At 42.3% G+C, this 14,682-nt stretch overlaps 2 protein-coding genes across 2 annotated transcripts in view; both read left to right on the forward strand.

The window, feature by feature from the left end:
* The first annotated feature begins 2,365 nt into the window (after positions 1 to 2,365).
* LOC126199574 (uncharacterized) lies at positions 2,366 to 3,325 on the forward strand. The gene has a single exon (XM_049936497.1). It carries the CDS (start codon positions 2,366 to 2,368, stop codon positions 3,323 to 3,325), a length of 960 nt encoding a protein of 319 aa, XP_049792454.1.
* A 4,355-nt stretch (positions 3,326 to 7,680) lies between these two features.
* LOC126199323 (odorant receptor 85c-like) overlaps positions 7,681 to 14,682 on the forward strand; it is a 33,382-nt gene continuing 26,380 nt past the window's right edge. The window contains exon 1 of the mRNA XM_049936164.1: positions 7,681 to 7,776. Within this exon, the coding sequence (XP_049792121.1) occupies positions 7,702 to 7,776 (75 nt within the window). The 5' untranslated portion in view covers positions 7,681 to 7,701. The remainder of the gene's footprint in view (positions 7,777 to 14,682) is intronic.

A 14,682-nucleotide genomic window follows, 5' to 3' on the forward strand; every position in this document is an offset into this window, starting at 1 on the left:
CTTGAAGGTACATGATTCACAATATCAATATGGCGCCTTGCTAGGTCGTAGCAAATGACGTAGCTGAAGGCTATGCTAAACTGTCGTCTCTGCAAATGAGAGCGTAAGTAGCCAGTGAACCATCGCTAGCAAAGTCGGCTGTACAACTCGGGCGAGTGGTAGGGAGTCTCTCTAGACCTGCCGTGTGGTGACACGCGGGTCCGACGTATACTAACGGACCGCGGCCGATATAAGGCTACCGCATAGCAAGTGTGGTGTCTGGCGGTGACACCACACAAACTTAACCTATTCATTTATTACCCACAATATACAAGCCCAGCGCAGTCTGACTGCTATACATTGACAATATGGCATCCAATAATTAACACGAAACAAAGGCCTTTATTGCAAGGAATCCAAACAATAATAGAAATGCAATAAATATGAAATTAAAGAAACATGAAATACCTCCAACTCCGTTAATTGCCTAAACTCATTTGAATTGCGAATTCCGACAGTGCAAACCTCATTCTTTTTCATAAGTCACTTACCTCACAGAAAATCATAACACGAACTAGAGCAATTACAGCAAGTAGCAACTACAGCCAGCTAAATAAAAACATTCTAACTACTATAGACTCTGACTATTAGGAGGCATATGGTTAGCATAAAGAAAGATTTGGTTGAAGAGCCAACAATGTATTTACCTTATTCATGTGATATCCAGTTCCAAAAATTATATAATTGTTGATAATTCCACTACCCAAACATTAGCAACAACGTTTATCGTCATACATTTCCTTGCAAATTTTCTTATAAACACATCATTTCATCTCACTTTACAGTGCATGTCCTACCAACACAGAGTCTCCACTAAGTATATCTTTTCCTTACACTTCCGTATCCACTCGCTAACTGCTAGTCCGTCCAAACACAGAATCTCTTGCGGAAGGGTGCAGATCGCTGTCAGCGATATTAACCTTGTCTATAGTACTGCCAACATAAAAAAATGGTTCAAATGGCTCTGAGCACTATGGGACTTAACATCTGAGGTCATCAGTCCCCTAGAACTTAGAACTACTTAAACCTAACTAACCTAAGGACACCACACACATCCATGCGCGAGGCAGGATTCGAACCTGCGACCGTAGCGGTCGCGCGGTTCCAGACTGAAGTGCCTAGAACCACTCGGCCGGCCGGCGCTGCCAACATACAAACTGGTTACTTACATAACATAGCCTACAACACGACTCGAACCACACAACTGCGTACGGACCGAATGGTAGGTAGAGTACTGTGAGTGAGACTTGGTGATGCCCTGCTGACACATTTAACGGAGCGCCAATGCAACGACTTTGTTACTATCCTCAAACCCGCAACCAAGTGCCGCGCAGCCTGCCCTATAAACAGGTGTTTACCTTGGAAAGTATACGTTTCCGGATCCATATTTATTTGACAAATTTTTCTTGTTTCGATGAGTACTACCACCTCTGAAAGCATGCGACAGTCTTTTAATTTTTTTTTTTTAGAAATTTGTGGTAAGTACTATGACAGCAAACTGCTGAGGTCATCGGTCCTTAGACTTATGGACTACTTAATCGAGCTTACACTAATTTGCGCGAAGGACATCACACACACCCATACCCGAGGACTCGAACCTCCGGGAGGGGGGGGGGGGGGGGAACCGTGTGAACTGTGACAAGGCGCCTTAGACCGCACGGTGACGCTTTTTCTGGAATACCCTGTGAGTTGCTTTAGCAGATCTTTTGCCCCATCCAAGTGTTCTGCCAATAAAACGTAGGCTTTGAATCGCTTTCCCCAGATTTTATATGTAATGGAACAACTTTAATTAGTTCACAGTACTAAATGGGTTTTTTAAATTTTTACATGTACATCCTTCTGATTGAAGGTTTGTGGGATTTTGGCCGTTCACCGGCGTAATAAAGTGGAACACCTGCAGCCGTCCTTTCGGTGTTATTTATTATACACCAATCACTTTCGGTGACTCAGTTCATTATCTTCGGGCCTTAACTGAACACGACTCCATCAACGGCCAATATTTATGATTTGGCTTTCGTAGAATACTGTAACAGAGATGGTGCGGTTGAAACCATCAACTACCAGCTCAACTGCAGACACAACATTGCTGTTACAGTGTTCTACGGAAGCCAGATCATAAATATTGGCCATTGATTAGATCGTGTATACTATTGGAGTTCTACCCCCCCCCCCCCCCACACACAGTGTCAGCTAAGACCAGAAGAACTGGTTGCTAAATAATAAATAACATCGAAAGGACGGCTGTAGGTGTTTCATGCTTTTGTGTCTTTTAACTTACTCCGTTAAGAAAGAAAAATGTGTGATTCTCCACAGTTCGCGCAGCATTATGCCGGCGCTGTCGATGTTTGAACGCAAAACGAAACCGGCGAGCGGTGTCTCGGTGGGCGATGTCCTGCGTCACAACGTGACGCTGCTGATGGTGACGGGCGCCTGGCCGCCAGAGGGCAGCCGCTGGTGGCACCAGCTGTACCCCGCCTACACGGCCACCATATACTTCAGCATGCTCGCCACCATCGCCATGGGGTTCCTCTTCGCGTACCAGTCGTGGGGCGACTGGGACAGCATCATGCTCACGTTCGTCAACACGTTCACTCTGATCGGCGGCGCCGTCAAACTGGCGCACTTCTCCAGCCACGTCGGCGCCTACCGCCGACTCGTCACCGCACTTCGTGACGTCATCAGCGTGCAGTGGGTGCACTGTGAGCGCGACGGTGCCTTGATGGCCATCTTCACCGGCTCGCACCGTAAGGCCCTGTGGCTGACGTGGGCCCCCATGGTGTACCTCAACATCTTGGGGCCGGTGTGGTTCATGATGCCCGTCGTGGCCTGGGCGTCGGGCGTTCCCGGCCGGCAGTTCCCCTTTGCCAACGTGCGCGGAGTCGTCAAGACGAATTTCCCGCTCTATATCAGCGTCTACTTCATACAGTGCCACTCAGTTTTCTACTGGAACTTTTTAAGCTTCGGTCTGGATATATTCTTCGTCACGTGCATGATATATATAGCTGCACAGCTGCGTATAATGGGAGAGCGACTTTCGACTGTCGGTAGAGAATCAAAAGTCGAAGAAAGTAGAGCTGTGTATAACGAAAAGGCGAGACTGCAAAAATTTGGAACCAAATCGTATAACTCATCAGAGGCTGGCGGAGGATCAGAAGAGATGTACAGGGAATTGGTGGACTGTGTCAAGGCTCATCAGCACACTCTAAGGCGAGTCACTTATAATTTACATTTTCCTCCTAAATATTCTGCTAGAAATCTAACAATGGCGAATTGTTTTACTTCTTGATGTAAAACTTTTGTCATAGGTAGTCACCATTTTTATTCATGTTACAAAATGCAATTTGGGAAGAATATTAGAATTGGAGAGTGCTAATACAGTGATGGGAGATTTTAATGCACAGTTTGGCAAAGACAGAAAGGGACTTCAGGAAGTGTTGGGATGTTTTGCATATGGAGGCAGAAATGAAGAAGAGGAAAGACTCCTGGATTTGTGCCAGAAGAATGGAATGAAAATAGCAAACAGCTGGTTTATGAAGAGAGAAAGTCATGTTATCACCAAATACAGTTGGGATTGAAGAACCAATAGTATAATTGATTATGTTCTAGTAGATAGGGAAGGGGAGAGAAAGTAACAAATGTGAAAGTAATTCCAAGTGTGAGTGCGGAGGGAGACCATAGATTACTGGAGGGCCAATGGAAAATGAATCAGTGTGTAAAAAATAGAAAACAGAAGAAAGTGATGTGGATACGGAATTGGAAACTGAAGGAGAGTGAAAGTGCTTAGAAGTATAGAGAATTATTCACATAAAAATTTCCAAAAGAATTTTTCTGCGATGTAGAAAAAGAATGGAGTTTATTCAAAGGCACTATAGTCGAAGCAGCACAAAGAGTATGTGGTAGAACATCTGGAAAGGAAAAAAAAAGACAGACAAGTTGGTGGCATGATACCACAATCCAAGCAGTAAGAAGAAAAAATGGAGCATGGAAGAAGTGGTGGAAAACTAAAAATGATGAGGACCATATAAGATATATAGAGGAAAACAAGAAGTGCAGAGAAATAGTGGAAACAGCAAAGAAAAAGGCATGGGAAGAGTTTACAAAAAAACTTGAAGAAGATGTGAAGAGCAATAAGAAAATGTTGTATAAAGTGATGAAAAATACAAGGAGGGCTTCTGAAGTACCAGTAAAGATGGAAACAGAGGATGGTACTATGACTGAAGATCAAGGGAATATAAAAGATCTCTGGAAAGAACATTTTAAGAAACTGTTAAACGTTGAGGAGCAGGTACACGAGGAAACAACAACTAATGTAGAAATTGAGAGAAGTTGGGAAGCAGAAATAGGACAAATTACACGGGAATAAATGGAAACAGCTGCGAAGAAGATGAGTGGGGGGAAAGCCCCAGGGCCTGATGAAGTATCAGAGGACATCACAAGAGCAGCAGGTGAAGTGGGAATACAGTGGCTGTATACAGTACTATCAACTGTGTGGAGAAAGAGTACAATACCTGACGATTGGAGAAGAGGAGACAGTTTTCCCATCTTCAAAAACGGCAACAATGACTTTGTAAAAACTACAGAAGAATATCCCTTTTGAGTCATACAGTCAAGAGTTTTGAAAGACTTTTACAAAATTGAATCAGTGAAAAGATAGAAAAAGAAACAAGTTGGGAGTATAACAAAAGGGTGATAATGTTTTTTGTAGACATAGAAAAGCCATATGACTCAGTTAACAGAAAAAGACTCTGGGAAGAAATGAAGAAGATAGATGAATACATTAATGTAATAAAGAAAATGTACAGAGGACACAATTGTAGAATTGGAACACCATTGGGGAACTCTGAATACTTCGAAATAAGACAAGGACTTAAACAAGGAAGTATTCTATCTTCTGCACTTTTTAGTGTTGTGATGGAGGGAATGAATAGGGCAGTTAAAGATATAGTAAAAGAAAAAGACAAATGATTAATGTTGCAAATGATATGGTAATATGTGGTAATAAAGAGGTAGATGTACAGTTACAATTTGATGCGTGGAAGGAAATAATTAAAAGGTATGGATTAAAAATAAATAAAGATAAGAGTGAAGTAATGGTATTTGGAAGAGACAGAGGGATCAACGGAAATATTACTTTGAATGGAGAACCCCTCAAAGTGATAGACAGTTTCACTTATTTAGGGAGTGAAATATCTAGTGAAGGAAGAATAACCAACGACATTAATACGAGGTTGCAGAAGGGAGGCAATTTGTACCAAACAATAAAATACCGGATTTGGAACAAGGAAGTTTCAGAAAAAGCAACACTCCTTATGTATAAGAGTTATTACTTCCTTAATGTCACCTATAGAGGAGGAACATGGTCAATGACAGAAAGGGACTGGAGCAGACTGCAAGCAGGGGAAATGAAATTTCTCAGGGCAGTTTGGGGAAAAACAAGAATGGACAGTAAGGAATGAAGATATTACAAAGGACCTTAAACAATAAAGTGTGAGAGAAGAAATTGAAAAAAAGAGATTAAGATGGTATGTGCATGTAGAAAGGATGCGTGGGCAGAGACTCCCCAAAATTATGGAAGAACAAAAGATGCATGGAAAAAGACCTAAAGACCTAGAGGGTGCCCAAGAACACGGTGAAAAACAGGAGTGAGAATATCTGTGGAAAGGAGAGGTGTGGCTTGGCAGCAAGTGGAGGAAGAAAGGTGGTGGGAGGACCGAGCCAAATGGAGAGGACTCGTCAGCAGCCAGACCCGGCACTAACTGGAACGAGAACCGAATATGGATAGATAGATAGATTAGAATGTTTTACAGGTGAACCTTGTTTTATTACCAGCTGAAACTATTAATATCGAGGGTGGCTTGTGACAAATGAAAATTACATTGCACTTACAAAACACAGCTCGATTTGCTACATGGGAACTTAAACTTACTAACCGTAATATCATTTGTCATTTATTAATTACGTAGCAAACATATGGTCGTGAGCGATAACTGATTGTAAGGTACCACAGGGATTTAGAGGAAGTCGAGACAAACAAGTTGATACAAGGCACCACTTGTGGCCTATCAAATTGAAATAATCTGAAACTGGCCTACAAAAGCCACTCAAGCTGTTTAACGCTCACTTATTTTACTCGCTATAATAATCCTGGGAAACATACGTTGCTATTATGCCCACAAATTATAAACTGACTCTGTATGTAAATTTTAACTCGAAATGCTGTGAATATTACCAGTCTAAAATTAACAATTAAAGCGTTTTGTTTTACTGGCCTTCTTAGCACGATGTGTTTGTAACGGTTGTATTTAGATTCAACTTAAATGTAATTAGATTTTCCATAGAGCTTACAACAGACTCTTTCCCCTAATTACCACCAAGGAAGATTCAAATCAATATTGTTAACGAAATAAAAAACTTCCAAGAATTGGACTGACTAAGATCGGGGTGTAACAGGATGAAATTCAAAAACTGATGGAACACTCATGCGTTGTCGCTAAGGTGACTTCAGAAGCCAGTTTAATGTTTACGAGCATCGAATTTTTCGTCTAGTCTTCCCCTACGACACTGCAGTGGCGTTGAAAATAGTTATTGTACCCACCCCCTACAAATTAAAGACAGTAAACGCATGTGTTACTTCAGCTGTCTCCATTAAATTTAAACGTTTAACACACAGGGTATCAGTGCATAAAATTTTATATGTGATAGATTAATATGTACACACATCAGTGTGTTGCTATTTTTCGCTGTGTCGAACAGTCTTCCTAGAAACACGCTACAAACTTTGTGACGTAAATGTTTTCTGCATGTTCGAGCCTGGGCCAAGAAGTGAACGATTCCTGATAGTGCAGACATAACGTTTTGCGTCCACACGTTCACATTTCAGCTCATGACAAATGTGTCCAGGAGAAAATAAACATTAATGGCTTGTTCTTGCCCTCATGTACTTCGAGGTACTACTCAACCTAAAAACGTACGACTTGTTATCATAATTATTAGCCTGCAAGTGACGTAAATACTGACGATGTAATGTTATTCAGTACACCGTCCTCGTTCGCCGACAAAAATATCTGCACCTTCACCTTTTACCCAATGTACGTTCTAACATAAAAATTTTTGTTACCTTAGTGAATACTCCGAAATTCCTTGTGCCGTAAGAATTGCAATAATTTGGTTATATGTCAATCTGAGGACGATCTGCAGTGCACAGGAACTAAAGAAAACTTCACAAGCTAAGAACACTAAAAAAGCATTTTATTAGATGACCGGTTTCGAAAGAGATGTGCTGTCATCGCAGTGTGAAGCGACTTGTAACACTGATCGAAAATATTTCGCAAAAATTCAAAAGCATAATATCCGATGATGACAGCACAGCCCTGTCGAAACTGGTCGTCCAATAAAATGCTTTTTTTTGCGATTTTGGCTTGTGAAGTTTACTTCAGTTACCAATAATTTGGTTCTGAGAGACTCAGAAAGTCTGGGTGGTAAAATAATGGTCGGACGTTGAGTCGTGGCACCGCATACATTTCTAAATTGCGAGGAAGTGTCGTGGTTGTTCTAAGATTATGTTTAGATGAATGACACACTCAGATCTGAGCAGAGAGCCAGGTTAACTGTGTGATCGTTCCTCTTCCTGCCCGCAGCTTCCTGCACGTGCTGCAGGACGTGATGAGCCCCGTTGCGATGACGCAGTTCGTGTGCAGCGCCACGGCTGCCTGCATCACGCTCTTCCAGGCCACGTTCGTAAGCAGCTCTCGTTGTTTCACAACATATTTCCATTATTTTAGCGATCATTTTCTTGTAAGATACACTGATCAGCCTGAACTGTATGATCACCTAACCAATAGCTATTATGTCCAACTTCGACACGGGTAACAGCGACGACGAGTCGTGGCAGGGAATCTATGAGGCCTTGGTAGGTCGCTGGAGGGCGTTAACCCCATATCTGAGCACACAAGTCACCTTATTCTCGTTAATTCCGGCGAGGAAGCGATGAGCTCTGACGCCACATTCAATCACGTCCCAGATGTGTTCGTAGCGTTCAGATCTGACGAATTGGGAAGCCAGCACATCAATTGGAACTCGCCACTGTTTCCCTCGAAATACTCCATCACATTCCTCGCCTTGTGACATGGCGCATTATCTTGTTGAAAAATGATACTGCCATAGGGAAAAACGATCGTTATGAAGTTGTGTACGTGGTCTCCAACCTTTGTAAGATACTTCTTGGCCATCATGGTGCTTTGTGCGATCTTCTCTGTACTCATGGATGTCCGCGTGAATGGTTTCCAGAGCAGAATGGAGCCGCTGCCACCTTGTCTCCATACCGTCGTACTGAAGTCACGGAGCTGTTCCCCTGTAACAAGATGGATTCGCGCCCTCCCATCAGCATGATGAAGAAGGTCTCGGCTTTTCGCGGATGATAGTGTAGTATACAGAGAAGTTGCAGCATTAGAAAATTGCAGCGAAATGCGGGAAGATCTGCAGCGGATAGGCACTTGATGCAGGGAGTGGCAACTGACCCTTAAAACAGACAAATGTAATGTATTGCAAATACATAGAAAGAAGGATCCTTTATTGTATGATTATGTGATAGCGGAACAAACACTGGTAGTACTTACTTCTGTAAAATATCTGGGAGTATGCGTGCGGAACGATTTGAAGTGGAATGATCATATAAAATTAATTGTTGGTAATGCGGGTGCCAGGTTGAGATTCATTGGGAGAGTCCTTAGAAAATGTAATCTATCAACAAAGGCGGTGGCAAACAAAACACTCGTTCTACCTATACTTGAGTACTGCTCATCAGTGTGGGATCAGTACCAGGTCGGGTTGAGAGAGGACATAGAGAAGATCCAAAGAAGAGCGCTGCGTTTCGTCACACGGTTATTTGGTAAGCGTGATATCGTTACGGAGATGTTTAGCAAACTCAAGTGGCAGACTTTGAAAGAGAGGCGCTCTGCATCGTGGTGTAGCTTGCTGTTCAGATTTCGAGAGGGTGCATTTCTGGATGAGGTATCGAATATATTGCTTCCCCCTACTTATACATCCTGACGAGACCAAGAAAGTAAAATTAGAGAGATTCGAGCGCGCACGGAGGCTTTCCGGCAGTCGTTCTTTCCGCGAACCATACGCGACTGGAACAGGAAAGGGAGGTAATGGCAGTGGCACGTAAAGTGCCCTCCGCCACACACCGTTGGGTGGCTTGCGGAGTATAAATGTAGATGTAGATGTAGATGTAGATGTAGACCATGCATCGCTCTACCACTGCACCCACGTCAAATACGGATGGTCACGTGGCCATTTCAGTCGTAGTTGCCGATGTCGTAGTGTTAAGATTGGCACGTACATGGGTCGTGGGTTGCGGAGACCCATTAGGAGTGGTCGGTGCACAGTGTGTTCGCAACACACTTTTACTCGGCTCAGTATTATGGTCTGATATTAATTCCGCCACAATTCGCAGCCTCTCCTGTTTTATCAGTCTGCCGAGATTACGACGTCGGCATCTGCAATGAGGTGTGGCCACCCAATACCATGACGTCTGGACGTGGTTTCACCTTGGTTTCGCCACTTGTTGAAGATACTTCTCGCAGCATTCGTCGAAAACGCGACAAGTCCTGAAGTTTCCGTAATGTTCATGCCGAGCCTCCGGTCCATCACAATCTGCCGTCGGTCAAACTCAGACAGATCGCACGGCCTTCCCCATTCTCCACACGGACAGCGTGCTCATTATTACTACATGCACCGTGCGTGTGTCTGATTGGCAGTCACTCCTCACCAAGTGAGCTGATGTCGCCTGGACGCGTTATATCGATAGTAGGTCGGTGGTCACCATGTTCTGGATGATCAGTGTATGTGTTCAATAGACACAATACTTTACTGTAGTTCATATTTCATGAGTCTAAGATCACAAACTTCCAGGCCACATTCTGTACATCTCTCTTATTTCAGGACTCATTTCCTGATTGTAAGTTTCGTTTTCGATAGATATAATAATTTACAAATCTATAATAAGTTCAAAGATGAATAAGTTTCATACTTTTGTTCAACCTTCTGTGCAGGACTACGTGTTAAAATTTTATTCGTGTGTTCCAATAAATAATGTTAGTTTATAAGATACACAAGCACATCACCTTCGTGATGAGTAATTTATCCCCTTGAAAATCACCACGCAGTGTTGTTTATGAGAATTACCTTTTACAGTTTTTCCCCCACAACATGTAATCCTCTAACTTATTCGTTAGGGTGACAAGTGTCGCTGTGATTTGGCTTTTTATTTGTTAGTCTGGATAAGACTGAGAGGCGTAGCGACAGAATAATGTTCATCCTCAGTCACTTAGGTTATCTCCGATGCTCCGCACTGTGACAACTCTAAGCAAAGGAATGTGCTGCTTATTGAAAATGCGATGGGAGTGATGGTTTCAGTCTTTACGATTTTTCACTGTTTCAGAGACTTAATTTTACTGTTTAGACTTTCTGTCTTAGCAGTACTATTCTTCTAGATATGATGTTTCCTAGAAGCGACTGTACTGTAAGATAGCAGGACAAGCTCGCAAGCAATTTGAACTTCTAGCTGTCTGCCACTAGCAACGGCCTCTAGGCACGTTCGTGCTAACACTAAAAATACGTAATTCCAGAAAATTGCACATAACGCAGAACACGTATTTACTTTTCCGCAACATTTAAATTTTGAATAACATATAAATAAGAGTGCTGACGATTAGATGGGTAGACCGCGTAACTAATTAGGAGGAACTGAACAGAAATGGGGAGACAAGAAATTTAAGGCACAACATGACTATCTGTTGATAGGACCCAATGTGAGACGTAAAGGTATCACCAATTTAGTGCTGGAGAGGGGTGTGGGGGATTAAAATCGTAGAGGAAGACCAAGGCTGAATATAATAATCGGATTCAAAAGGACGTACGTTGCAGTAGTTTTTCGCAAATAAAGCGGCTTTTACAGGATGGTGCAGCTTGGAGACTTGCATGAACCCGATCTCGGACTAAAGACTACAACAAAAAAAACATATTAGGTGATACAAAACACCAATGTTACGTTGGGGCGTCAACTATTATTCGATCAAGCGTCTATTCTCAAGCATCCTTCTACAGCACCACGGTTCATAAGTTTCTATCTTCTTATTGTCAGAATTTGCTATCACCAACTTTTTTGTTCCACACGAGATAAATTCCTTCAGAAAATAATGTCTGAATCATATTTACAACGTTAAGAAATTCCTCATTTTCAGAAATGCTTTCCTTACCCTTACTAGTCTGCATTTCACACCTTGTCCACTCCATCAGTTATTTTGCTGCCCAAATAACAAAAGTAGCATACTACTTTCAGTGTCTCGTTTCGTAATCTAATTCCCTCAGCATCGTCTCATTTACTTAGATTACTTCCTACTAACCGTGTTTACTTTTAATGATGTTTATCATATAGTCAGTCTGGAACCGCGTGACCGCTACGGTCGCAGATTCGAATCCTGCCTCGGGCATGGATATGTGTAGTTCTAAGTTCTAGGGGACTGATGACCACAGATGTTAAGTCCCATAGTGCTCAGAGCTGTTTTTCATATAGTCATTTCTCAAGTCACTATCCACTTCCTTCAACTGCTGTTCCAAGTCATTAGGCACATCTAACAGAATACAGAGTCATCAGCAACTGCCAAGTTTTTATATATTTTCCCTGAACTTTGATTTCCCTCACAGCCTGCTCTGTGCACAGATTGAATAACATCGACGATAGCCTACATCGACGTCTCACTTCCTTCTCAACTATGGCTTCTCTTACATTACGTTCGATTCACATTAATGCAGTCTGGTTTCCGTATAAGTTGCAAGGAGATTCCGGACCCTGTATTGTGTCCCTGCTTCCTTTAATATTTCTAAGAGAGTAGTCCAGTACACATTGTCAAAAGCCTTCTCTAAATCTAGAAATGTTGCAAATGTAGGTTTGCTTTCTGTGATCTATGAAATAAGTCGATGGGTCAGTACTGCCCCGCGTGTTATACATTTTTACAGGGCCCAAATTGAGCTTCCCCAAGGTCGGTCTCTATCAGTTTTTCCAGTCTTCTGTAGGGAATTATTTTCAATATTTGGCAACTGTGAGTAGAATTCAGTCTTGTTTGCAACTGCTTTCTTTGGAATTGGAATTATTACCTTCTTCTTGAAGTATCAGAGTATTTCGTCTGTCTTATGAATCTTGCACACCAGGTGGAATAATTTTGTCATGGTCTGCTCTCCAAAAGTTCTCAAAAATGCTGAGGGAAATTCGTCCACGCCAGGGATTTTGTTTCCACTTACATCTTTCAGTGCTCGGTAAAATTCTTCTCGCATCCTATATCCCATATCGTCCCTTACTTCTTCGCATTTTTCCATATCATTGTCTTCAAGTTTGTTACTCTTTTATAGACCCTCTATATATTCCTCCCCCCTTTCATCATTTCATTCTTTTGCTTGCATCGGAACATTTTATATTCATAGTTACTCCTTTTCCTCTCAATGGTCCCATTCATTTTTCTACAGGAAGCATCTGTCTTACACCTAGTCATCCTTACGTCTAGGTCTTGCATTTCCTGCTGGTCCCGGCGGAGGTTCGAATCCTCCTTCGGGCATGGGTGTGCGTGTTTGTCCTTAGGATAATTTCGGTTAAATAGTGTGTAAGCTTAGGGACTGATGGCCTTAGCAGTTAAGTCCCATAAGGTTTCATACAAATTAGAACACTTTTTTCTTGCATTTGCCCTCTAGCCATTACTACTTACAAGGGGAGGCCGCCATATATATATATATATATATATATATATATATATATATATATATATATATATATATATATATATAATTCCCGGCAATCAGTTGCAACAATTATGCATATAATAAGTTGTTGAAAGTCGTTTGTCGTGGAAAAACTGGCGACTTCGAACATCATTACGTTTTCCGCGAACAAAGTTGTATTTCACAAATGTTATTAATTTTCTTTATAATGTTAACCACGTATAGTTAACGGAAGATGTAGAAACGATATTCCGACACGAGTACGTATAGCGTAAGTCAAACGTTGGAATTAGAATAGAGACCCCACGAACACAAATTTGCTGTGGCAGGCATGAAATATAAACTCCGTTACTTGCTCGTTACACTTGAAGGACAGATGTTGAATGGGCCGAAACGAGCCGCCGCATAACAGCGTAGTTGCCTGCTAACTTCAAAAGAAGGTAGATGCGGTCCCTAGCGCAACATATAACATCGTCGAAAATCAGTGCGGACGGGAGAGCTTTGGTACACCCTGTTAAACAAACGGAAAAATGGAGGCGGTACAATTGGAAAGCGATCCGCCTTCACCAACATGCATAAGCAATTCATTAATAGTTTATATATATATATATATATATATATATATATATATATATATATATATAATTTCAATTACAAAAAACTAATAATAAAAAAAATTGTATGGCGCGATATTCGATCCGGCGACCTTCGGATTACGAACCCGACCGCTTACCGCTGCGCCACGACGCTGTAGGAAATTATTAATCGTAGAGAGTATTTCACCGCAACGGTTTCTTTTAACTGTCGATTTTCTCGACAGCGGCTGAGAGGTGCATCTTGGTGCTTTGCCACATTACACCTCTGGCCATGAGCTTTTATTATGCGCAGTATGAATCGAATCTGAATTTCACAATTGGCGGCCTCCCCTTGTTAGGTAGTTTATACTTCCATCAGTCTCATTTTTTGGATGTCGGCTTCATTTGCTAAGTTATACATAAAAAGTATAAACTTGAGAGCTATGACTTGAGTGTGTATGTGCGTGGGAGAGGGAATATGCGTATGGGAAAGAGGGTGTTTTCGGAGATCAGCTGGCAAACTGACTTCCCGCCATCCTCTTCTTCTGGAAGCCATCCTTATAACACATCCCTCCAAACCTTACTTAGCTTAAACTTACAGATAAGCACAGCGGTTTCCAGCAAAGTAAGGACAGGGACTCAGGCCTGAGCGTGCTGAAGGCACGACGGCAGTCAGTGTGACGATGCACTCACTTCTTGATAACTAAACAGGTGAGACTACAGCACATAGACACACTTCTTGGACATCAATAGCATCCTGATCCCAGATGTGGCGACAGAAACACTGGCGTCTGCAGCTCGCATGCCGAGGGCGCACTTCCCGTACCACGTAATCAGCGGAGACACGTGGGGGAGCTGCTGTCCCGTAACTGGCAGTGGGAATGTGGGAGTATTTACAAAGAACTTGGTTGGATGAGCCCATTCATCAGTATGAAACTCACTCACTCTGACCTGGATGTTAAAATACTACTCCAATCAATGAGATTCGAGGCCGAAAACGGACCCGAATGTGGTGTATACATTTAGGAAATTACAAAAAAAAAAAAAAAAAAAAAACGGTTCAAATGGCTCTGAGCACTATGGGACTCAACTGCTGTGGTCATAAGTCCCCTAGAACTTAGAACTACTTAAACCTAACTAACCTAAGGACATCACACACATCCATGCCCGAGGCAGGATTCGAACCTGCGACCGTAGCGGTCGTGCGGTTCCAGACTGTAGCACCTTTAACCGCTCGGCCACTCCGGCCGGATAGGAAATTACAGTGAAATGTCAGGCAGAGTACAGGGTGGTC

Source organism: Schistocerca nitens, chromosome 8, assembly GCF_023898315.1.
Source record: "Schistocerca nitens isolate TAMUIC-IGC-003100 chromosome 8, iqSchNite1.1, whole genome shotgun sequence".
Lineage (NCBI taxonomy): Eukaryota > Metazoa > Arthropoda > Insecta > Orthoptera > Acrididae > Schistocerca > Schistocerca nitens.

Coding starts and splice junctions, on each gene's coding strand:
- LOC126199574 (XM_049936497.1), top strand. CDS start 2,366: ATGCCGGCGCTGTCGATGTTTGAACGCAAAACGAAACCGGCGAGCGGT.